This window comes from Mastigoproctus giganteus, chromosome 7, assembly GCF_048544385.1.
Source record: "Mastigoproctus giganteus isolate SK-2022 chromosome 7, ASM4854438v1, whole genome shotgun sequence".
NCBI classification, from domain to species: domain Eukaryota; kingdom Metazoa; phylum Arthropoda; class Arachnida; order Uropygi; family Thelyphonidae; genus Mastigoproctus; species Mastigoproctus giganteus.
In genome coordinates, this window is record NC_143581.1 from 39,628,755 (window position 1) to 39,655,210 (window position 26,456).

The window sequence follows — 26,456 nt, forward strand, 5'->3', positions numbered from 1 at the left end:
TACTTTTTAAAATGGAAAATTTCAAGCCTTTGATGTTCACTCTTGCCTCTCAGCATTTTCTCCACTGTGTTTTGATTTGTGCCATTTTACTTTCCAGCATTACGGTGGATTGTTTCAGTCTGTAACATTTTCATCATGGTGTTTTGATGCAGAACCATTCAATATTGGTTATATCTCTGTAAAATGGAACACATTCGGTTTCTGTCATACAGGTTTGCCAAAAATTAATTGTGCTAAAATGTCTAAAAGATACTGCAGACATCAATTTTTGTCCTGAAAATACAAGGACAGATTGTCAATGGTTGGTTGTTGGGTTTTATTGGCACATTAGCAACTAAGGCTGTAATGTGCCAGATTGTCAATTCATACAAGCTCCCTTGTCTTTACAATTGATTGGTACTATTTAAACATTTATGAACTTTTATGTATGCTATACATATTGAGTCAGCTCTTATTTAATTGTTATGAAACAAGAGTTTTTTTAATAAAGGCGTAAGTCTGCATTTTGCATCTTTAGTCTTTATTTCTGCATAAAATAGATATTATCGCAACTGCCAAATGCACAAAGAACAGCTTAAAAGTTTTTATTTGTTTCACAAGCTAATTCCCCCCACCTCTCTCTTCCCCCCAGATACTTTCCATACATAACAGTTGCTCTTGCATGTGTGTTATGTACTAACAGTGTCTCTTTGTTATTTATTGTGTAATCATTGTTTCTACTGTGGAATAAGTTTTATCAGCTCAGAGTTAATGATATGCAACATATAGTAGTAAAATAAAATGAAGTGGATAAAATAAAATTTTTGCCAAAGAATTTCATTAAATAAAGGTGAAGAGATTTCAGAAATACAAAAATGCCTGCTGGAATTATGTCTTCTTTTTCAAATTAGTTTTGTCTCAAGCAGCAGCAATGAATTTAGATGTAAATCTGCCTAACAAAAATGACATGAAAGTTATGTACTATAAATAACGACAAAATGAACACATATACAGTTCAAACACGGGTAGGGGTGAAGTATGTCAGCATTTCCGGCTGATGTGCCATCTCCTCAAATAAAGCTACAAGGCAAAAATGGACAAAGGACAAATGTCCTTTGTCCTTTTTTTCAGTAACTTTTTTTTTTTCATGTCCTACTGAAGTTAAACTCCTACAGCCACAAGAAAGAAATGAAAAAGTGTACACCACAAGAATAAATACTGAACAATAACGACCTGTGGTAGAAGAGGTCCAGAATATAGAATCTTTCTACTACTTTAAAGTTCGTCCAAATAGTCAGCTCTCAGATTTGTCTTAAAATACAGCTGATAGATCAGGAGTAAAAGAGATGTTAAGGCAGATAAAATTATTTATATCTTCCTATATGGATTTTCAGTTATGCAGGTAGACACAATTAAATAGATTTCATTATAGTTTTGTTTCGTAAGTGCTAGCATCTAACATATTCACAGTCACAATTAACATAGTGGACTTTCTGAAACTAGCAATAGAACATGACTTAAAAAACATTCAGATATATTAAACTTTAAAACTATCATTAATAAAACAGTAATGATATTCCAAGAAATTCTCTGCAATAGTTAATTAATTTAAATTAATTTCAGTTAGAGAGAGAGAGAGAGACATTGAAGCCGCAGAAAATTTAGATTGAAAAAATTATGCATGATCAGGGATTTTGGACTCAGTTGCATTATTATATTCTATACAGTATGAAATAAAAGTCAAGGATAAATCAATCAAAAATTTATAAAAATATAAATATAAGATTGAAAATCCAGCACTTTTTTAAAAACTTTAAAAGAAAAAATTCTAGAAATTGTTCACACTGTATTGGATGTTATTGCTTTGTCAGTATTTGATGCATGTAGTTCTCACTTGTGGGCCTGACAGTTATAGCGTATTACTCACCTCAGAAAACTTAAACTTTCCCATAGCTACTGAAGCAGCAGTCAGGGAAGAGTTCTTCAAGCATCACATTTAACCCCTAGGTTTAAAAATAAATAAATAAATAAAAACATAATAACACTCTAAAAGGTTATGTGATGTACAGCCGGAATAACATTAGCTGCCAGTTATAATTAGGTGCATTATAGAGGTTCAACTTGCTATCCAGTCATCATAGAGTTTTTCAGCACTGTTTCCCAGTGTCGGACAACTCTGTGATGACTTTGGAAAGTTACAGAAAAGTTTCCTGTAGTTTAATTTCCAGTATTTAGAAGAAAGTTAAAAAATATATTTATGTGAATTTTATGATATAATTACTGTAAGTGGCTTTGTTGCTCTGTTGTAAAGTATAATATTTCTACAGTTAGTAGTTTATTTGTATAGGTGTCGATATTAGGTTCAACCACAAGCAATAAGTAGACTGCAACACTTGCCAATCTATTGCCTTCAGTTGAGCTTAATGTAAATCCCATAAATAAACTATTGAACAAATTTGCAATTTTGAACTTTGACATACCACCACCTGTTTCTGGAATTACCAGCAGAGCCATATAGCCTTAACTTTCAAAAGTCTAGCAAAGATCAAGTTCCTTATATTTAAAAAATTTGAAATATGTAGGGCTGATCAAAAAGTATTGAGAATAAACACATATCTCTGATTAATTGCACCATGCAGGAGTGCCCATTTATGAATGTTGACTGACATGTTGTTGCATATCTGCATGTTTACAGTTCACTCCATTGCTTCAGTCATTTCAACCTCTTCAAATGAGGTTAAACTGTTTTTTGTTGATACATCATATTTCATCATGTCCAAAAGTACAGAAGAAATTTTTTTGACAATTGGAGAAACTAAAACTACTGACTGAAAAACTAAATGCTGACTGAAACTTATCACTTAATGCAAATAGTGTTTTCCCAGGAACCTTGAACACTATTACAGACAGTGCAAATCTGGTCAGCATTCTTTATGTTCGTGCGATAGATACAATTTGATAAATTTTATTGTCAAATTTCCAGTGTTGCATAGAAAGGCACTGTCCTTAGTATCCTTTGTGCAACTAAATAATGCCATCCATCCAACCAGCAAATAGCATTTGGAGATGTACCAATGAACTGTGATGAGTTTGTGAGTGATTCAGTTGTTTTAAAGGGGAGTGAATATCTGTTGAAAGCAGTGAGCATTCTGGATAATCTCCAGCTAATAGAAAAAATGAATCAATAGCTATAATCTGTAAAATGATAGAAGATTAACTGTTTTCAAAATGTTAATAGAGGACTAAGTATCATTTCTTGTCCTACATGACACTACAGTGGCTTAACCACCTATCACTGATTTGGAGAAGTCTGTGTTTGGTCCCATCATAGACCAGAATAATTTCTAAAAGCCTCTTTGTTTGGGACTATAATTGTAGGAGTAGAGTTCCTCTGTGAGCTATATTAAGTTTTCAACCCCCATAACATGCAAAATAACTCATGAATACACACCTGTACAGATATAATAAACAATAGCATTAGTAGAGGCATTTGATGCAAGAAAGCAAGCTTATGCAGCATCAGCCAAAAAAAAAAAAAAATAAAGTAAAATAAAAAAATAAAAAATACCACTTCCACTTCACCCCTCTGTTCGTTCGAAATACCTGTCCAGCTGAGCCTTAAACTTATTTAGGCTATCAACTTCCATGACAAGGGATGGAAGTCTGTTCCACCTACCAACCACCCGCTGGCTAAAGGCAAATTTCCGCACATCTATCCTACATCTGTCTTTCCTCAATTTGAATTTATGCCCTCTCAGGTGATTATTCTGAGCAAGAGGAAGAATCCCATCAGCATTGAGCATGCTCAAACCATTCAAGGCTTTGTACACCTCTGTCAGATCACCTCGCTGGTGCCTAGTCTCCAGACACTGTAATTCGCAAAACTTAAGCCTTTCTTCGTAAGAGCACCCCTTTGTTCCATTCACTAATCTTGTTGCCCTTCTCTGTACTCGTTCCAGCAGCTCTACATCCTTCTTGAAATGAGGCCTCCAGGCCTGTATACGGTACTCTAGGTGTGGCCTGACCATTGCCTTATACAAGTGAATAATCACCTCCTTATCCCTGCTAGAAAAATTCCTATATATCATTGACAATACACCATGAGCTACTCTTGCAGCCCTTCTGCACTGCTCAGAGAACTCCATATCTGCCTGCACAACCGCCCCCAGGTCCCTTTCATTCTCTACCACTGTCAGTGTAGTACCACAGAGTTGATACGTTGCTCTGGGGTTGTTGTTTCCCATATGTAGTACTTTACATTTGTCAATGTTAAACTTCATTTGCCACCTCTCAGCCCATCTGCTCAACCTTTTCAGATCCTGTTGCAGCAGCATAGTGTCAGTAGTGTCCTTGACAACCCTGCCAACCTTCGTATCGTCTGCAAACTTGGACATAAGCTTGATATACCATCATCAATATCATTTATAAATACAGAAAACAAAGGACCCAATACTGAACCCTGAGGGACTCCACTAATAACATTAGTCCACGATGAGCAGTGTCCATTGATTACCACTCTCTGTCTTCTCCCCCCTCAACCACCCCTTTATCCATAGCAGCAATTTGCCTCCAATGCCACTGCTCCAATTTGTGCAGCAGTCTTCCATGTGCGACAGTATCAAAAGCCTTTCTAAGATCCAAGTATATAATATCAAAGTTATTCCCTGCATCCAGTTCTTTTGTGACTGCATCATAGTATCCAATCAGATTGGTCAGGCAAGACTTCCCCTTAACAAAACCATGCTGTGTCCGAGCTATAACTGAAGTCTTGTCTAGATGATCCTGCAGTGCTTCTTTAACCAGTGCCTCCATTAATTTTCCGGGAACAGAAGTTAAACTCACAGGTCTATAATTACTTGTGTCAGCCTTTGATCCTCCTTTGTGAATTGGGGTCACATTTGCACATCTCCAGTCCATGGGTACCTCCCCTGAGTCCAAGGAAGCTCTCATAATTATGGCTAAGGGTTTGCTTACTTCCTTTGCTGCCTCCTTTAATATAACTGGATAGATCCCATCCGCCGACCGGGCTAGCCGTGTTGGTAAAATGCCTACCTGGCAACCCAAAGGTCGCGGGTTCGAATCCCGCCTCGGGCTTGGATCAAAGTACTGCAAAAACCTTGGGAGGTGCAATATGGCCTCAGAAGCCGATGCGCCAACAACTACCAAAAAAAAAAAAAAAAAAAAAAAAAAAGATCCCATCCACCCCAGGTGCCTTTCTTGTGTTTATTTCAACAATTTCTCCTCCACTTTACTCTCAATTATTACAAGATTCTTTAGCTTACTGCTAGAGTTGAATACACCTCTGGCATTCCCCTCGCTGAATAACTCCTCATGTGTGAATGTCGATGCAAAATATTCATTTAGTTTGTTAGCTACCTGAGCAGGGTCATCAACAGTTGACCCATCGATATCAAGTGGACCAATCTGATTCATCCCCTTCCTTCTAGAGTTTACATAAGTAAAGAACTCTTTGCTGTTTTTCTTTGCATCCCTTGCCAAAACATTTTTCGTAATCTGCCTTTGCCTGCCTAACCTCCTTTGTAACTTGGTTACAGATCAACTTGTATCTATCATAGGCTTCTGTGTCATGTGTTAATTTGTATGTATCCCATGCATGTTTCTTCTTTGCCGTATGCCTCATTAGTTCATCTGACATCCATTTAGGCCTAAACCTTGAACAATATTTCTTAGTTGGTATGTAAAGCCTAGTAGCTTCCAAGATAAGTTCTTTTAATGCTTCCCATTTTGAATTTGTTGTTGGTAACATCATCAGTTGATCCCACTCTATAGAATTTAAATACTATCTCAGCCCATCATAGTCGCCTTTACGAAAGCAAAAACCCTTCCCTTTACCTCTGATGGTAGTTACCTCTTTGAGTAAATCCCACTTCAGCACACTGTGATCACTGCCACCTAGTGGTTCATTTATCTGCAGATTCTTAATGCATGAAGAATCACTACTGATAATCAAATCAAGAGTATTACTCCCTCTAGTTGCCTCCCGAACATGCTGATGTAGAAAACAATCATCCAATAAATCCACAAAAGCCTTGCTAGTGTGTGAGTGACCAGCCCCCAAATTCCAGTCAATATCTGGGAAATTAAAATCCCCCATTGTAAGACTCTCTGATTTACTGGCCCACTCTATTTCTCTGTACAGTTTCTTATTATACTCATCAGAGTCATTAGGCCTATAGCACACTCCTACTCTCAATTTTGATCTCCCAATGCTTATGTCACACCAAACTGACTCGGCACTGCACTGTCCAGCGATGTCGACTGGCTTCACTTCCTTGGGTTTTATGTGTTTTTTAACTAATATTATAACCCCTCCTCCCTTCCTATTCTTTCTGTAGACATTGTACTCCCCAAATTCCAGTTCTGCATTCCTTATATCTGTGTTACACCACGTCTCTGAAATCCCAACAATATCTGCCTTTGATGTTTTGAGCAATACCTCGAATTCATCAAATTTATTTACTAAACTCCTAGCATTGGTGTACACGCAAGTATACATGCACCTGCTCTTCCTCTTAGCCACCCTAACACAACCCATGTGTTCACATGTACCCCATGATTCCCAGCAGTCTCTGAAATATCCTGCATCTTATTTTCCGGGCTGCTGCTCATTCCAATAGAAGCAGTGCAAGAATCACTTTCTCCTCTGCCAGTGGCTACTGTTAATCTATTAGTCCTTGTATCCCCCCAATCTCTCAGTTTTCCGACCCACCTAACACTGCCTCGATAGCATCAGCAAACATTCTTGCACCCTTTCTATTTAAGTATATCCCATCCCTGTAGAAGCAGTCTCTCGTCTTAACAAGTACAGACCAGGCTGAAAAAAATTCTACCCCTTGAGCCCTGCACAATCTTTCCAGGGCCGAATTGATCGACAGGGCTCTCATCATATACTCCCTCCTATCGTGTCTGGGCAGAATTGCAGACACTTTCAAATTCGACCCTAATTCACGGCTTTTTTTCATCAGTGACCTGTACTTGTTAAGTAATTCCGCCGATCTCCTACTCTTAATATCATTAGTGCCAACGTGTACAACTATATCACCTTTTGTGCCCTTAAAAGATGATATCCGCTCTACAACATCATCAACCTTTGCCCCTGGCAGACATACCCTGGTCCTGTTCCACCTATCCTTTTTACAAAGCATGTTTCCCATTTCCCTGACAATAGAGTCACCAATAACTACTAGTTCCTTTGGGACCAGTGCATTCTGCCTTGGGGATTTCCGCTGTGTTGCACGATGACTAAGTGTAAGCTCTGGCATTGGTGTGGGCAGCTGAGAGCTTGATGGGCCCCTCACTTGTAATCCTTTGAGGGCATCCACCCTGTCCTTCAAGCTCTCATATAGGCCCATAACAACGTTGAGTTGTCGCCTGATTTCCTTACACCCCTTGCATCGCGCACATACAAAGACATCCCCCATGGCAGTATCTTGTCCCATACCTGACTGCTCCGCAAACATCAAGCAAATAGTGCATCTTAAAAGGCTGTGATTCAGAGGGCAACTGCCCCCCCTCAGTTCTCCCCTGAGTCACAGCATTCCCATTAGCTTGAGCCTTTTGCTTTGCTGCTCTGGTTTGAGTATATGTCAGGCTATTTAAACTTCTCATTGTCACAGACAGTGCAAATCTGGTTAGTATTCTTTGTTTCTGCACCAGATACAATTATTTGATAGGTTTTATTGTCAAATTTCCAGTGTTGCATAGAAAGGCAATATCTGTAGTATCCTTTGTGCAACTAAATAGCATTTGCAGACTGTTTTATCAATTAAAGTAGCAGTTATTTTATTTTTAGGTTGCCTATGCCCAGAAAGATCTCATAGCATAGCAAATACAGTAGAGCATCAGTTATCCGGAATAATTGATGTCAGGCCTCTCTTCCGGAAAGCCAAATTTTATGGATAATTTTTCCGGTAAGATTAAATAAATTTAATCTAAGGTAAAGTAAAAATAAATTTATTTAATCTTACTTTACGATTGGCACCTCCGTAGCCAGGTGGGCAGGAGCAGCAGCAGTGCGTAGCACATGCCTCTTGATTAGACCGGGGTTCGAGCCCGTGACCACCAAATACGGAGGATGCGGAAAGGTCAGGGAATGACCACCGCTTATTCCCGGAGCAATATGGCCTTAGTTGCTAATGGAGGCCACCGTAGCCTAGTGGGTGCATAAGTACATGTGCCTTGAGTGACCGGTGTTCAAGCCCATGACTGCTGAATACAGTGCTGTTTCTTGTAATCTGTCTATCTTGTGAACTCCTCTGACCGTTTGGTCATCCCGGAGTATAAACAGAAATTTTATTTAGAATTTAGAAAATTTAGTTGCTAATGCTCCTAAAAACCAAGTAATAACAACAACAACCTTACGATTAAATTAAATAAGATTAATTAAATAAAAAAATTATAAACCAATCTCGGAAAACAGAAACATCCATCCAGGCATTTTTATGGTTTTTATACAAAACAGGAAAATTGAAAGATTTTTAAATGCTCTCGGTTTTTTCAACTTACCAATAATGAGCACGGACAATCTGTACGTCCCAGTAGCATTTGCGCACATAGCAATTGTAACTTGCTCTTTTCTTATCTTAAAACTTGGTGCAGGCATTTCTCTTTTGGTGGCTAGGGTTTTTCTCGGTAATGCTTTTCATAATAAGCTAGTCTCATCAACATTATAAATGTTTTCTTTCCCATAATTTGCTTAACTGAAGTGAACTTACTTTTCAAAGACACTGCTGCCGATTCGTCTGCAGAAAGTTTCTCATCTTGAATATCTAGTTCACATATACCATGTCTCGGTTTAAAGTTTTTTAGCCAACCTGTGCTTGCCTTAAAATCTTCATTACCTCTTAATTTTCAAATAAAATCCAATGCTTTTTCACACAACATTGGGCCAGACACTGGTTCACCTAAACTTCACACTGAAGAAAACAAAAAAATAAAATGAGTGCACTCTCTAAAGCGGCATTTTCAGATTTCGACATCATCTTTTTCCTGCTAGATCCTCCTACACTATCCATAATCGACACAAATTCTGTTATAGCATTGAAATTTTTCTTGATGTCGTAAATTGTTGAAGTCCCCACATTAGACCCTTTGGAGAGATTTCCTAAATTTTCTTCTTTCTAATTCTATTAATAATTTCCATTTTTCGTTGCAATGTTAAAAATACACGATTTCTTTTCATCCACATTTCACCATTAAAAATTTAGAAAAATAATAAATCGCACAGTTTCTGGTTGATATTATTCTTACCGAATCTGGAGCTAAACTAATCTGAAATTCACTCATGGTTTCTGAGAAAACCCAGTAGTCTGTGATACTTTTCTAAGCACATTTCTGAAGGTCATATAGAATTCTAAAGGTCAACCATAAAACAATAAAAGCAATTTACAGTTTTCGGTTTATTGGGCTTTTTGTTTGTACAATCTGTTATAAACAGGTAGTAAAACTCAATCTTTCGTTTATTATAATCAAAATTTATCTTACAAACGTTGACTGCTATAACCGGAGCTTACTGTACTACCATAAATAATAATAATAATAATAATTAAAAAAAAAAAAAAGAAAGATCAGCCTTTCAAATTATTTTGTATAACTGACATTCTACTGTACTGTTGTTGATGTGGCTACTTTAACAGGAGCACAAGGTACAGCAACAGGTAAATATCATGCAGTCATTCTTATAACAATGAAGATTGGAAAGAGGCAACTATTAAGACTGGCCAAATATCTGGTAATTTAGTTCATCCACTGCCATACTGTCCAGAGCTCCACTTCAATGAATTTACAAGTGCTGTAGCTGACGTGCAGCATTCTGTAGCAGAGCAATTTTTTTTAGCTTCAATTGGTTTTTGGGAATGAAATGCATCACATCACCTAAATTTGCTCTGACTGCTGATGCAGAAGCAAAACTGCTGCTTTTTAGAAGGGGAGGAAGTATTCCAAAAGTGAGACAGCCTGCATGCTCACTAGATATAATTTCCTGTGGCTTTTAATTTCAAAGAAATAAAAAATAATAATAAAACTTGAAAGGAAAAAAAGATTTGATGTTTAAACAATTAAACAGAAAGTGACAGAGCTACTTCCGGTACCAACATGAGTGATAAAATAAATGAATACCTTCTAATGGAGCATACACTGAAAGGGATTAACCTTCCATCACTATAAATACAGGGTGATTCACTACCAGTGCAACAAACTTGCAGGAGGTGTAGGGGGCACAAAGACGAATCGGAATCACATAGCATTGCAGGGTCCAAAATGCCTTCGTCATGTGGTAGAGGACGTTGAACTGGAGGTCACGTGAACAGCGATCCCACTGGAAGTTAGCATTTGTGAACCGGTTCCCGAGGCAGTAGGATGGACGAGTATTCAAACGTTGAACTGGCCGACATGCACCTCACGTATGGAGCTGCGGACTGTAACGGGCGCGCCGCTCTGCGCTTGTACCAGGAACGTTTCCCGCACAGGCGTGCTCCTCATCATATGATTTTCGCACGTGTGCACAGAAGAGAGGTACCATGAATCGAGAGCGAACGACGAGGACGCCAGACAATGAGGAGAATGTCCTACTTCTTGCAGAAGGCAATCCGAGTACAAGTACTCAAGCGATAGGCCAACGATTGGATATTTCCCAATCCACTGTATGGAGGATGCTGTCAACAAACCAAATGAGTTCATACCATCTGCAATGCAACCAATCATTGGAGCCTGCGGATTATCCACTCCGGAGGACTTTTGCTACTTGGTTTCTTCAACAGAAACGGTTTGCAAATGCTGACTTCCAGCGGGATCGCTGTTTACGCGACCTCCCGTTCAACGTCCTCTACCGCATGACAAAGGCATTTCGGACCCTGCAATGCTATGTGATTCCGATTCGTCTTTGTGCCCCCTACACCTCCTGCAAGTTTGTCGCACTGGTAGTGAATCACCCTGTATATCCTATGTTTCATGGATTCAGTCCTCCATTCATTTTGATTGTTCTTCATATTTAGTTTAATTTCTTAAAATAATTTAAAGTAGAAGTTTTTAAAAATTATTAGTTATTATTTATTTATCATGAAAAGAGCTTGTGAAAAGTTTAATTACAAATTGCAGACTTTATTTTATAAGTAGAGTAACAGTTATTTTATTTTTAGGTTGCCTATGCCCAGAAAGATCTCATGGCAAATACTATTGTTGATGTAGCCACTTTAACAGGAGCACAAGGTACAGCAACAGGTAAATATCATGCAGCCGTGCTTACTAACAGTGAAGATTGGGAAGAGGCAACTATTAAGGCTGGCCAAATATCTGGTGATTTAGTTCATCCACTCCCATACTGTCCAGAGCTCCACTTCAGTGAATTTGCAAGTGCTGTAGCTGACATGAAAAATTCTGTAGCAGTAAGTAATTTTTTTGAGCTTAGTAAATTTTGCATATGCTATAGTTAGAAGCAAAATTTTAAAATAAATTAACTCTAAATTGATCACTGAAAGTTACAGTAGAATTCCAGTTATCTAAAATTTTAATTAACCAAATTTTTTTTTTAGTTTTTATTGCTTGTTTTCCAAATTTTTAATCTTATGACACATTTTCATATTTAACTGTGACATAAAAACTTTGTAAAAAAATAAAAGCTACAAATTTGCCTTTACATAAGTTATTGCAAATCAAAAATTATCTAAGTGTTGATTTGTATGACTAAATGAATGTGGATAAACAAAGATGCAAATTTCCAGGTTTTTGTATTTTGATGAAATAGTTTCATAGTTAAATACTAATTTGAATCAGACAAAAATTGAAAATGAAGAGGGCCATTGTGATGAGTATATGCTACACTAATCAACGAGTGAAGCATGAGCAAATGCCCTTCAGATTGTTACTACATAGTGAGTGGATGGGTGAAATGAGAAGGGTGTGTTTTTTTTTTTTTTTTTGGCTGATGCTATATAAGCTTGCTTTCTTGCATCATGTGCCCTTGCTAATGCTAATGAACTGAATCACAAAAGGAATTGACTGCAAACCAATTAATGTGTTACAAAAAAGTAATACAAAACATTTTGCAGTGAGGGGGGGAAAGAAAGAGAAACATTTTTTCAAGTAGGAAATATTCGAAGTTATTTTAAAGGTGCATAAGCATGTATAGTACATAATGTATAATACATGCCAAATTACCATAATTGTCTCTCGTTAATTTTTTTCTTGCTTACCTTTTATACTGTAGGTAGATTGCATTTAAAATCAGCTATTTGAAAGATCCTTAGTTCCAGTTTCTGATAACTGGGATTCTGCTGCATTGGTCACCTTTATTTATCAATTGGCCAGAATATCTTCCATCTCAATTTTTATACATTATTGGGTTACCACTTCAAATAATTTTTATATCATAAATGATTTCTTCCTATTATGAATAATAAAATTTAACCTTCTTGTGGTCATTAACCACTTCATGCTTCACTATGGTTGCTATTCTTTGTGCTTTGGTATGTCCACCCATGCCACTATCTGTAGTGGTGATCAGAAGAATCACTGGTAAGCATTAATTTCAGATTATGATTTTATAGAGATTTGAAATCATTTTCAGAAACAGCCAGTTTTCAGTGTGTTAGATAAACGGTTACATGCCTTTATTATGCCCACAGAAAGTGGCTGTAAATTTTTTTAGGTGCTTCTTGAGAGCATGTCTTGATGTGGGTTTGATATTTTTAAACTCTTAATCAGTTCTTCTGGGTCGACTGACATACAAACATCAAAAATGTAGGATTGAGTATATAATGCTAACAAGTCTCTTAATTATTCCCAACAAAAAAAAAAAAAAAGTAAATCTATTTTTTATTCTTGCTGTGGCAAATGTAACATGGGAAAGGTTTGCTGTTTCACACAATGAATACCATATGTATGTTTATTTTTATTTTCTAATTCATGACAAAATATTTTTTGTAAGTAAGTTTAAGTTTGCACTTAATGTGTCCATTGATTTATAGTTTTAATCTAAGGGGTGCTTAGTAATAATCAAAAGGCAAGTCTTTCGTTGTTAGTATTGTCATATAGCAAAGAGAATTTTTGGTTTGTCCAAAGTATATTATTTGTAATTCAAAAAAACAAAAATAAAATAGTAGCAAAAATTTTAAAGAAACAAAAGTTTTAAATTTTTAAATTACAGTTTGCCTTTCTTAATGACATGTATTAATTACTATTATAATTTGGAAAAAATATTCTGAAGCAAGAGCAGATCCAGTCTGTTTTGTGGGGGGGGGTGGCTTTAACAGCATATTATGAATAGTATTCTGTTTCAGATAACGTAAAACCAATATGTGTGTAAGAACATTTTTTTTTTTTTTTTTTGGAATAATCTGGGGGGGAGGCTATATTAATAAACAACAAGTATCCCCTCCTATACACACACACTGTCACAATGCCATTAGCTGCAACACAACACATATCCGTTTAATTATTTTTCTTATTTATTTTTATTATGTGGATGTTGAAAAAAACATTCATACAGATTAAATATTTGTGCTAACATTCTAAATATTGACCTTCAAAACAGATTGGGAATTATTCCAGTGTTTAAAACCTATGTTTGTGAAACTATTCAAGAATGTGAACAACTTATATTCTGCAAGGATCAATTTTTTAACCCTTTGTTTAGGATCGTAGCAATGCTCAACCATCTTGTGCTGGACTGTTTGTTGGTGCTCATCTGGGATTTGACTTTCCTGGAACCTGGATTCATCTTGATATGGCTTATCCAGTACATTGTGTAAGTTACATTATGAATACCTATTTTTTAAAATAGGTTTAAATTTTCTTGCATTAGTCATAATGTCAAAAAAAAAAAAAACACTAGCGACTTTTTTATTAGCCACTAAGTAATAATTGTTAAAATTAAAAAAAAAAAAACTTGCTGACCAGGATTAAAAAGGGGAGTTCAAACCAGTTGTTGAACCTGAATTAAAAGGGGGAATTTAAAATCTTTAACGTGTATTATTTTTGTTGAATTTAATTTCCACAAAAGATTGTTGACAATAATGGGAGGGGGGGGTGGAATTGATAAATAAATCCCAAACAGAACATCTCCATGCATGATTGTGAGTTTTTAGCAGTAGGTGGCAGAATGTTTCACAATGATGTAAGTGTTTTTATTGTGCTCATATCAGTTAATGCTGTCTTGCATGGTGAAAGATAGCAGATGTACTTCAGGAATTACAGTTGAACAGTGTGCTGTTGTATGTTTTCCCATGGCTCAAAGGACATTCAGCCATGAAGTGGTGGAACCCATATTTAGTCTCCAGAGCTAAGTTCGGGTCAACCCTTTCCCATCTCTTCCATCATGCAGTATGACCGATGACTTTTGAGGTTATGATAAACATTATGGCGAGATCCAATCTTCCTAACATTTCGAGGGTACAGCTCCAAAACGGTGTTCACAGGCCGGCCGCTAGTTAGTACACCGTACCGAACCTATTGGTAATTCTCTAGGGTAATGCTTCTGGATCAACTAGTGTATAATCTTGCTACCTTTACTCTGCCAGATAGTGACTGGAGGGAGTCAGAGTAGTGTTTGTGTGTGAGGTTCATTGTCGAGGCCATGTTACGTCAAGGATCTGGGTATATTCTTACTATGTGTATACCATATCCAAAAATTTCATTACTTCATACAGCATATCCCCCCCCCACACTTTTTCTTACTATCGAATACAACATGAATTGTCAAACTAATAGAGTAAGCTTATCTGCGAAAAGATCTAAACCTCCCAAACACTTCCTAGTTCATTTCACAAATATACGTGGTTTCAGTTCTCATCCAATGATGTCCATTTCCACTTGTAGTCTGCCAAACCCCATGTACTTTTTCTGACAGAATCTCAGTTATCAGTTTATTCGACCACTGTTCATCTCAGTTGCCCGAATTATTCGCTATATGATTCCTTTCGTCTTAAAGGTGATACATGTGCATATGTCCGTTCCAATATTCCCTCTCAGAGACTTGGTAATTTGGAATCTCCTCGTTTCGATATTCTCTGGCTTTGTCTCTACCTTTCTCCCGACTCCACTAATCACTTGGAGCTCTTTGACTTCCTCTCTTTGCAACTTGACTTTCTCCAGTCCAACTTTCCTAACAGTGAGGTAATTTTTCTTGGTGATTTTAATGTTCACAACTCCATCTGGCTTCCGTTTTCTAGTCACACCGACCCAGCTGGTAGATGCTGAGGCTTTTTTAATTACTAATGACCTTGCACAGATTGTTCATTTACCTACAAGAATACCAGAGAATTCTAAGTACATGGTCGAAGTGAGTGGTCCTTTAGGTACCTCAGATCACATCTTGGTGATTGTCTCTTCTCCAATGGAGCCTTTATTTCATGGCTATTCCCAACCTTGTATTGTTTGGCATTACAAGAATGCAAAATGGGATGACCTGCGAGATTTCTTTTCCTTGGTCGGACTACTGTTTCAAAACTTCTGATGTCAACATTTGCTCAGATCGTGTCAGTGAAATTATTCTTGTAGGAATGGAATCCTTTATTCCACACTCCACTTTAAAAGCTTGTCCTTTATCTAAACTTTGGTTTTCCAATAAATGTGCTAAGGCTATTCAAGAGAAGAATATTGCATATCGTAATTGGCTTGTTTCCAATTCTTCAGTTTCATTTTCTGCCTACACCAAAGCTTGCAACAATTGTAAAGCAGTCATTAATCAATCCAAACTAGATTTTGAACAGGCCAAGAGTAGAAAACTTGCTTCTTGCCCTGATGGTAGCTGAGGATTCTAGTCTTTTGCTCATCTCTGTTCCCACCTCTGTCAAAATCAGATGGTTCTGTTGTCACTTCAGCCAAGGATAAAGCTGACCTACTAGCATCCTATTTTTCTTCCAACTCATATATTAATGATCTTGTTAAAACACCCCCCACCATTCCCCATTCATTGCCTCCTATGTTCTTCTGTCAAAAGGATGTCAGGAGGATTTTGACAAATCTCGATGCTTAGAAAGTTCCAGGTCCTGATGGTATTTCTCCACTTGTTCTCAAAACCTGTGCTCCTGAACTTACACCTGTTCTTTGCCGCCTTCCAAAGGTGTTTTTCCTTCTGCTTGGAAATTTGCTCACATCCAGCCAGTTCCTAAAAAGGGTGACAAGTCCCTCCCATCCAATGATCATCTCATTGCAATATCACTTCTACTTTTTCTAAAGTAATGGAGAAATCAATTAACCGCCAACTCTTAAACTACCTAGAAACCTTCCGTCTGATCAACAATCGCCAGTATGGATTCCATCAGTGTTGATTCACTGGTGATATTCTGGCTTATGTTACCCATTTATGGACAAATTCAGTGGAAAAGTTCAAGGAAACACAAGCAGTTGCTCTTGACATCTTAAATGCTTCCGATCTTGTTTGGCATAAAGGTCTCATAAACAAGCTTCCATCTTATGGTTTGCCAACTGTTTTTTGCAAATGGTTATCCAGTTTTCTCTCTGATCGCTCAGCGAGAGTTATGGTAGATGACTCTGTCTTCTAACTTTTCCACTGATGCTGGTGTCCCCCAAGGTTCAGTTCTTTCCCCCACTCTTTTCCTCTTGTGTATTAATGACCTTCTTCCATTGACTGGAAATCCTATCCATAGTTTTGCCGATGATAGCACATTGCATTCCACTTTCCATTTTGAAAAACCTTGTCCTGCTCAATCCGCTACCAATTCCTTAAATGCCGATCTCCAAGTAATTCTCCAGTGGGGCAAAGACAACTTAGTTGATTTTAATCCTTCTGAAACTCAGTCTTGTCTTATATCTCGCAAAAAGGACTCTTCTGCTCCTATGCTTATCTTTGGTGACACTAATTTCTAGGCAAAATGATATATCTCTTTTGGGGATTACCCTGACTTCTCTCTCTTGGCACAAGCACATTACAAATATTGCTTCCTCTGCATCTAAAAAACTTGGTTTTCTTTTTCAATCTCGGTGTTACTTTTCTTCCAAACAGCTCTTCACTCTGTACAAATCACAAATCCGCCCTACCATGAAATATTGTTCCCACATCTGGGGCAGTGCCCCCCAAAACCTTTCTCAGGCTTATAGATTCCATTCAGAAGAGGGCAGTTAGGTTAATTAATGACTCCTCTCTAACAGAGTCTCTCCACTCTGTCTCATAGACGTACTGTTTCTGACAGATATTTCCATGGGCACTGTTCTTCTGAATTAACTTCTTTAATTCCCACTCTCTCCTTCAAAACAGTCCGAACACATGCCACCACCAGCCAACATCCATTTACTGGCCAACTTTTCACCTTCCTCGTTTATTCATTCAACTGCCGTTTTTTGGAACACCCTTCCTTCGTATGTATTTCCTGAAAATTACAGTCTACAGAAGTTCAAGTCTAATGTCAACAAATATCTTCTTTCATCTTCTCAACCTCCAACCCAAGCACAGTGCTATAGGTTCTAATACCTCTCATGTTTGGGGTTTTCATAAAAAAAAAAAAAAAAAAAACTTTATGAAATTGTTTGGACTATAGGTCTGAGTTAAAGAATAGTTGACCAAGTTTTTTCATATAAAATTGTTTTTCTCATGCTAGTGAAAGAGGTTACTCACTCTAAGCTTAGTGTACCAAAATATAGAAAAGTATTTATTTTACTGCTTGTCATTACAATACTAAGTAGAAAGATTCTTAAAAATAAATTTACTGGATTGCATGTGAATCACTGTATAATTAATATAAATTGAAACTTTAGGAACCCTTTGCATTTTCAGGAGGAGGAAAACAGTAAGATTTTGAATATTTATATAATTAAAATGTTACCTCTGTTACTATTTGCAGGGTGAACGTGCCACGGGTTATGGAGTTGCACTTCTGCCGGTTTTATTTGGACATGCATCAGAGAATCCTCTACTCCAATCAATGTCTCCATTTATTCATATGAATGGCCCTGAAACTGAAAGTGCTAGTAAGAAGATTCGTCTAGTTTGACAAAATGGGATTGTGCTTAGTTGGAAATATTTAGTTTTATATATTACTGGTCAGTTGCTTCACTTGTTTTTATATGATATAGTGGTGCCAATGATGTGCATAATTTTTCATATTAAAGAATCAAACAGTGTCTAAAAACCTGTGAATGGCCTATGACTTAAAATGAGACTATATATCTGTTGAATGTAAGGAATGTTTCCTGCAGTTTTGTAGCTTCTTTTATGAAATATTTAATTTTGTTATTAACAAGGAATTCAAAATACAATGAGCAATGTTATGAACTGTTCTATGGCAAAAAGATGTAACTTTGTACAGTTCTTTTATCAGTCTACAAATTTTTTTATACAAATCATAATTAGATTATGTAGCAGTAGTTTGTGTGAACAGATTGGTTTTACTAGTTTACATTTTATATACACAATTTGTAATACTTACTATAAAAACTGTGGATGATCTGTTCATCATGAACATTAAATTTAAGTATTCAGAGTTGCAATTTTTGTTTCATGTTATTTTTTAACAGTTCCTTTGAACATCAGATATATTTGAAAGTCATGTGCAGAGTGTTTACCTCTGTTTTCTAGCAAAACATGGGCATCAAGTTGTCAAATAATAATTCAGAAATTTCCTCTGAAGCATCTCTTAACAGAAAATGGTTATGGTTTACTTACTGCACTTTTTCAGCTGTATGACTGCTTTTTTCTATATTTTCAGTTCTTAAATTTAAAAGGTTGTCATCGCCATCCATATATACAAGTCTGGATGTTATAGAAATTATAGTAAATATACTGTAGATGAAAAAATGGCTTAGAAGCATTGCTGATGTAATGCCTAGCCATTTTTGGATAAATTTAATTGCAGAGCTGATAATGGTGTAGAAAAATATGAATAAGAACTATTGTGCTATTCTTCCTTTCTGCAAGTCAGTCAGGAATATCATTTTGATATCCAATGTATTTTAGCCTTATTTGCACTCTTCAGTCTTGTCCAACCAACTGTGACTCAAAATAACACACAAGAAAAGTATTTTTTATTTTCACTATTAAAAATTAAATATCCATTTTCTGGTTTGGTGTTTTAAGTAGTTGAAAAGAAATAAATCTCTGTTATAAAATACAAAAATCATATTTTTAGGGTCTGGAGAAGTAGGTTTCAATGGAACACATGAATATCAGTAAGTAGAATATATAAGTAGGTGAAGGGTGAAACAATGGATATATGCTGGCTGCAGTAGCAGTTGCAAGATTATTATATATATATATATATATATATTTTTTTTTTTTTTAATAATTACTGACAGTATGAATATGAAATTTTGATGTTATATTATAGATAGTACTGTTGACAAGAAAAAAAAAAAATCAATGAGAAATATTTATGTTTGTGCTATAAGCATTTATTAAATTTAGGAATCAAAATATCTACTATTTGTCAAGGATCCTTTTGACTGCAGTGCTACAGGTAAAAACATTGGAAAAGGCCAGTAATTAAATCCCATCAGGACTATTTATGAACCATTTTTTTTTTCATACAGAGATGAACAAGATAGGCTGGCACTGCCTAACTACAGTACATATAATGTAGTTGAGACAGGACAGCTCTGGTTAGGTGAGATTACATGGTTCCCCCCCCACCCCTCCTGAAAACTCATCTTTTTAAGAGGCAAACTGACTGCATAGCACGTGGAATTCACAGACATGATACATACTGCTTATCATCTTTGCACTCATTCTAAAATGACCAAACCCATGGCCTGATAGCATTCAGATTTTGGAAACATGTAAAGACTGGTGACAAATGGGCCTGGAGTACTTTATATATGTATATGTAAAGACTGGTTATAGTCATTGAATTACTTTGGATACATTCGCTATTTTTTTAAGTAAAAGTAGCCACAGTATTCTAATAATATGAAATAATAAGTAACCTGTAAGTGCTTTCTAAACTGATATTTTCTTTACTGTATTGCATGTATTTTTTTTGTGTTAAATACCTCTGACAATAACAAGCATATATTATATGTAAAATGTTAACCGGATTTAGTTTTCACATTTTTTTTTTTTTTTTTAATATTTATAATAAATTTTTTCAGTAGGGTACTCTGCTGATCCAATTTACAATTAATTATTCCCCCCCTTTATTTTTCACACCCCTTATAGAAAGGTCCACTTGGGGGGTTAAAGAAAAGGTTAAAAGATTTGGGTATTACTAGTAGCTGATTTTATTTTTATTTTATTTTTTTTTCCCATAAACAATATTGCTGTTTTATTCTTTGGAATTAAGTTTATTATGCTGATAACCTTAGTATGCACTGAGTGATCACTGAATTATGAAAAGTGAATGCGTGAGGTGCACAGTTAGTCAACCTACATAGCATAGATAAGGTGTCGGTGGTTCGATAGGTAGTAAAATTCCGAGCATGATGGGTAAAAGGAAGGATTTATCGAACTTGGATAAAGGACAGATTGTGGGAGCTTGACAAGCTGGTGCCTCAATTTTGCAAACAGCTGAACTGGTGGGGGTGTTTGAGAGCCACTGTAGTTAAAGTGTACTAGGATTGGCATCAAAATGATCAAACAATGGCAAAACTGCAAAGGTCAGTGAAAGGTTGATGTTAGAGGTGCATACCGTGTCCAACGACTCGTACAGGTGAACAGATGCAGTACTGTTCAGGAGTTGACTACTCAATACAACATGGGCCAACCCAGAACAATATCTGCCATGACCATGCATCACATGTATGGTCTATACCAGCAGACGACTCCTATGGCATCCTCTCCTAACCAAGGTGCAAAGAGCATACAAGTTGGACGTTAAAAGACTGGAAGGAAGTGTGCTGGTTGGATGAGTCACGTTATTTACTCCACACCATGGATGGTTGTGTATGGATTTGCATCAACAACATGAAGCTCTTGATCCATCATGCATTGTTTCAAAAGTGCAGCCCAGTGGAAGTGGTTGTATGGTGTGGGGCATGTTTCGCTGGCTGGAACTTGGACCCTTGTTCCATGTGAAACAACATATCACTGGTCTCCACTATCATCAGCTGTTTGCTGACTGTGTACACCCCGCTCAGCATGAATTGTTGAGGAGGCTTCCATCCTGCAGTGGGTTGATAATGGCTGCCCTTTACTTTACTTTTACACCCCGCTACATTACACTTTTTCCCGAATGGCAATGGTGTCTTCCAAGATGACGATTCCCCGAGCCATCAGGCACTTGTTGTGCAGGAATGGTTTGAGGAACACAGTTTTTTTTTTTTTTGCCTGCTATTAAAAAGAATGAAAAATTTTTTAAATATTTTATTAAATTAAACTCAATATTGTTATAAACATAATGAATATGGTATTAACATAACTTCCATTTGTCCATTTTTTTGAATGAATTTAGAGAAGAGTTCATAAGTGTTGCTGTGCTCGTTGCTTTATTCTACACCATGAGAGCCACTAGCTCTCATCAGTTTTAGCCACTGACGTACAAATATGACTGTGGTATATGATTGATCATTTATAGCATCAGTTGTTATACAAAATAAATATAAATCAGTAATAAATACAAAAAGATTTTTACTTTTAATTTTTTCAGTGTTATTGTAGCAATAGTGCAATCACTCAATAGGCACCACTGGTCAATGACTGAATACAGTTACACATCTGTGTGTGTAAATGCATGTGTTGCTACATTTTTCCTCCTTCTATGAGTTGGATTTTTATCCAACTCATAGGAGGAACCATGCTTTTTAACTGATTTGTTGCTTAACTTATGTACATCACTATTTTTTCTATTAAAAGAAACTAGCTACAGCTTTCACAATGAAGATTGATCTCGGCATTGCAGCTCAATATTTTGTAGAGATGGGATACATTTGACCAAAGGTAGCACAAGAGTCTTTACTGATATCATCGAGGAGACCTTAAGGGTTCAGAAGAATTTGCTAGTTGGTGAGGAGAGGGGAGTACAGATATTTTTTTTGTTTAATATTGTTAAAAGTAACATGTACCAGTCAAGGGTTCTTTTATGAGGCCATGGTACAAAGTCCAAGAGTCTGGAATAATGCACCAACAGTAGTAGTTACACATGAACTTATATTGCATCATGAGCATTTTTTTTTTTTTTTATCTCTGTAATCTATTTTTCTTGTAAATTCTTTTTAGAATAATTTAAGGGCATGAGGCATTTGCCCTTAAATACTTTATACTCTATATCACTACACACCATCAGGCATCTCTCATATTGTGAATTTATACTTCATAACTGGGTTGTCACTATTGCAACACCAGGGTACCTGCCCATCCACAGAAGAGAAGCCAACAAGCTTTGAAACGGTGCCCTCTGGGTGGTGTTATCCACTGAGAATAAATAACAGTAGTCTTCTCCACTGGTGAAGTGTTATTTATTTGAGGTAGTACAATACCATGGCAACTCGCTGTGAAGGCAGTCACAATATGAGATATAACCAGAACGATGCCAAATTAATTAATTTAACTACTTTGGTAGCTGGCTATGTTAAAATGTTGCATTTGCACTAACCTACATATAATGTCTCATTAGTTCATCTGACATCCATTTAGACTTAAACCTTGAACAATATTTCTTAGGTGGTATGTAAAGCCTAGTAGCTTCCAAGATTAATTCTTTGAATGCTTCCCATTTTGAGTTTGCTGTTGGTAACATCATCAGTTGGTCCCACCGTATAGAATTTAAATACTGTCTCAGACCTCCATAGTCACCTTTATGAAAGCAAAAACTCTTCCCTTTACCCTTGATGGTAGTTACCTCTTTGAGTAAATACCACATCTAGTGGTTCCTTTATCTGCAGATTCTTAATGCATAAAGAATTATTACTGCTAATCAGATCAAGAGTATTAATCCCTCTAGTTGCCTCCTGAACATGCTGATGTAGAAAACAATCATCCAATAAATCCACAAAAGCCTTGCCAGTGTGCAAGGCTTTTGTGGATTTATTGGAACAATGTGCAGTTTCCAGTTTATTGGGCTTTTCTGTTAGTGCAGTAAACGAGTAGTAAACTCAATCTTATTCATTTGCAATAATACCATGGTGGTGAAATGTGTTTCCCCTTTGCTGAAATCTGCTCTTCATTTCTATATCTAAACTTCATCTCACTTGCGGGTGAGACGAAGGCAAACTGTGTTAAGCACTTATAAGCACTAGTTCCAATTTGTGTGCCATGTCCTTTATTATTGACTGAAGCTTATCTTTTTTAATGTGTTTTAAATTTTACTACTAAGAAAATATATATATGTCAATGAATAGAAAGAGTGAATTTGAGTGTAAAAGATAAGTTACGAATTATAGAATCGTATGATAAATTAAACTTAGGCAATATGTCTCAAAGGGAAGCGGCAGTAAAATTTGGAGTGCCTCAGTCATCTTTATCAAAATGTGATTAGTTAAACACTGATTAGTTAAACCAGAAAAAGGAAGCTTAAAGGGAAATGCCAAACGGTAGATGAAGCTCTGTTCGTTAGGTTCAAACAGGCCAGCTCATTTAATGCGCCAATCAATCATAGCATTCTTCAAAAAGCTAATGATTTTGCCGAAAAACTACACAGAGTTTAAGGCGATGGATGGATGGCTGACAAGGTGGAAGGAAGAGGCATGATATTTTTTACAAAAAACTTCAGAGAAAAACAGGATTCCGATGGTTCTGCAGCTGACACTTGGTCCTGAAGACATTTTTAATACAGATAAAACAGGGTTGTACTACAGGGCTACCCCAGACCACTGCATGATTTTTAAAAATTTCTCTGCATCTGCAGTAAAGAAGATCAAGGACAGGATTACAGTTCTTTTAACATGCAACATGGGAACAATCAAGATGAAACCGTTAGTTATTGGCAAGAGTAAATCACCTAGATGTTTTAAAGGAGTAAAACAGCTGCCTGTTGAATATGCCAATAATACCAATGCTTGGATGACAGCTTCTTTATTTGAAGATTATCTTTGTAAATGAGATCTGAAATTGGATAAGAAAAACAAAAAAATTGCATTGGTTTTGGACAACTGCCCAGCTCATCCAAAGTTGACTTTCAAAAACATTGAATTAGTTTTTCTACCTTCAAATACCACATCACTGATTCAACCGCTCGACTAGGGAATAATAAAAACCTTTAAGACCTTTAATAGATCAGATAGGTGAAAAATCATCCAGGCTATAGATGAAGGTTTGGGAACATCCAATATTGCAAAGCAGGTAACTGTTCTAGATGCACTTCATATGACAATGAGTGTCTGGAATGAAGTTTGCAAAACCTGCATTAGCAACTGTTTCAAAAAATGCGGATTAATTATTCATGATGGATAACTAAGTCACGATACCAATCACGTTGAAAAGCCAGAAGACATGGGTGAACCGGAGTTTAATGATTGGGTGGACATAGATTGTGATCTACAAGTTACTACAGCTTTAACAGTTGAAGAAATTGCCCAGTCTGTTACTGATAATTTTTCCGAGGAGGAGGAAAATGAAGATGAACCCGAACAAATTCCAGCTACAAAACGGCAAACTCATGAAGCTATAGCCCTCCTGAGGAGAGGTTTGGAAGAAACTGGTGCAAGTGATTGTGAATATAGATTTTTATACAATATTGAAAAATCTATAGACTTCAATAATGATAATTTAAAGCAATCTAAAATAAGTGATTATTTTAAATTATAATCATATTACAAATTATGTTTAATATGTATATTAATTAACCTTAAGCGTATTAATCAATTACATAAGTATAAATTTATTTTGTTCAGAATGTAAAATTAGGAATATTCTGATTTTTACATATTTATTTGGTAATAGTGTAAGTTTGTGCTTTATATCTTTAATTTTTATAGTCTCTGGATAATATTTGTCGATTTTCACTTATTAGAATCAAAATTCAATTTGCGAACATGCTCACTATAACTGATGCTTACTGTATATGTATAAAGGGGGGGGATTATAAAATATAAGAAAAAAAGCATAATGCCAGCTAACATATCCCATCCCAGAGTGGGAGTTTGACCTTCCTACTGGATTCAACACTACATGGACCTGACAACCATCACCAATTAAGACATACTGTGGCTTTACTGCCAACATGTCATTTGGCGATCTGAACTGGGTACTCTAACGCAGCTCCCTTTAAAACCCCATTCCCAGGCAGGGGAGGGAGGAGACAGGTCTCTGTTTCCTCCCCTCCCTGCCCCCCCCATACTTTGTCTGGTGGGGGCTTGTCTCTACTGACCTCTTTGGGGATACCAACTCTATCGTCCCCATCCTTCTACCTGTTTTCCCCCAGTCTTCAGTCTCCCTCCCTCACTAAACTGACCGAGTACACCCCCTAACAATGCCACCAAATTCTAATCAACGTCTAAATTCTACCGCTTTCTTATAAATCTTTTGGCCAAATTCTAGGTGTTCACCCCCCTGCCTTTTTTATTTATATATATATATATATATATAGAGGCCTTGCCAATTAGGTAGTGGAGCCTGCCAGAGTACTTAATCTACTGGGAGCCTGACCTGCCTCCTTGTGGCAAAGTGTGGGCAACTGTGGGTCCCAGTAGGGGGCCCAACAGCTAAATGTTCAGAGAAACAACAGAACATAACAAACCACTCCACACACACTTTTTCAATCTCTGGCCTCCACGGAGTTCTATGTCACGTGCAAAGAATACGTGTTGCCATCAGACAACTAACACATTTAAAAAAAAATAAAGACCTGCCTCCTGAAAGATTTTGCTAAAGTTGATGACATATCTTTTAAGGACACAAAAAAGCGATACTGTTGTAGATGTTGGTACTAATGATAGCAAGAGTAGGAGATATAAGGATTTACTTAACGAGTACAGGGTGGTGCGGAGAAGTTGCGAGATAATTTAATTTCAGTCTTTGCAATTCTGCCCCAACACAACAGGTGGTATAAGAAAGCCTTGGCAATTCAATCCAGCCCTGGAGAGACTGTGCAAGGCTCATGGAGTACAATTTTTCTGAGCATGGAATTTTTTTCTTGTTAACAGGAGAGACAGTTTTAAGAGGAATAGGATACACTTAAATACTGGGGGGGGAGTGAAAAATACTTGCTGGTGCTATCATGGCAGTGTTAGGAGGGTTAGAAAACTGCTAGCCTGGGGTGGGGAAATTCTGAGACTAATAAATTAATCTGAAGCTACAAGCAGAAGTGAAACTGCTTATTTATTGAGCAGCCTAAAAAGTGAGTTGTCAGAGATTACAAGGCCTGCTAAGGGTCTTCATGGGGAACATAAGTAGGCTGTGGTAGGGTACCAACAGCAATAACAGAACCATGTAAACTAATGCTAGGAGTACAGTAAACAAGTTTTGGTGAATTTGAAGTACTAGATAAGTCAACAAATGTAGACAATTTGTCCAATATCCCTACTATGGGATATTGGAAACAATGGTACTGAGACATAAGCAATGCAGAATTTAAAGATGGCAAGTACAATGTCTATAGGAAGAACAGACAGGATGGGGAAGAGAATAATTTTCTTAG

General features: G+C 36.7%; 1 protein-coding gene across 4 annotated transcripts in view; it reads left to right on the forward strand.

Annotated features, from left to right (window-relative positions):
- The window catches only part of grsm (probable aminopeptidase NPEPL1 granny smith protein), a 171,817-nt gene extending 153,709 nt beyond the window's left edge, over positions 1–18,108 (forward strand). For all 4 annotated transcript variants that reach the window (XM_090376850.1, XM_090376847.1, XM_090376848.1 and 1 more), the window contains exons 10-12: positions 11,136–11,381; positions 13,631–13,741; positions 17,796–18,108. In XM_090376850.1, the coding sequence (XP_090232976.1) occupies positions 11,136–11,381; positions 13,631–13,741; positions 17,796–17,945 (507 nt within the window). In that variant the 3' untranslated portion in view covers positions 17,946–18,108. The remainder of the gene's footprint in view (positions 1–11,135; positions 11,382–13,630; positions 13,742–17,795) is intronic.
- Positions 18,109–26,456: the final 8,348 nt, after the last annotated feature.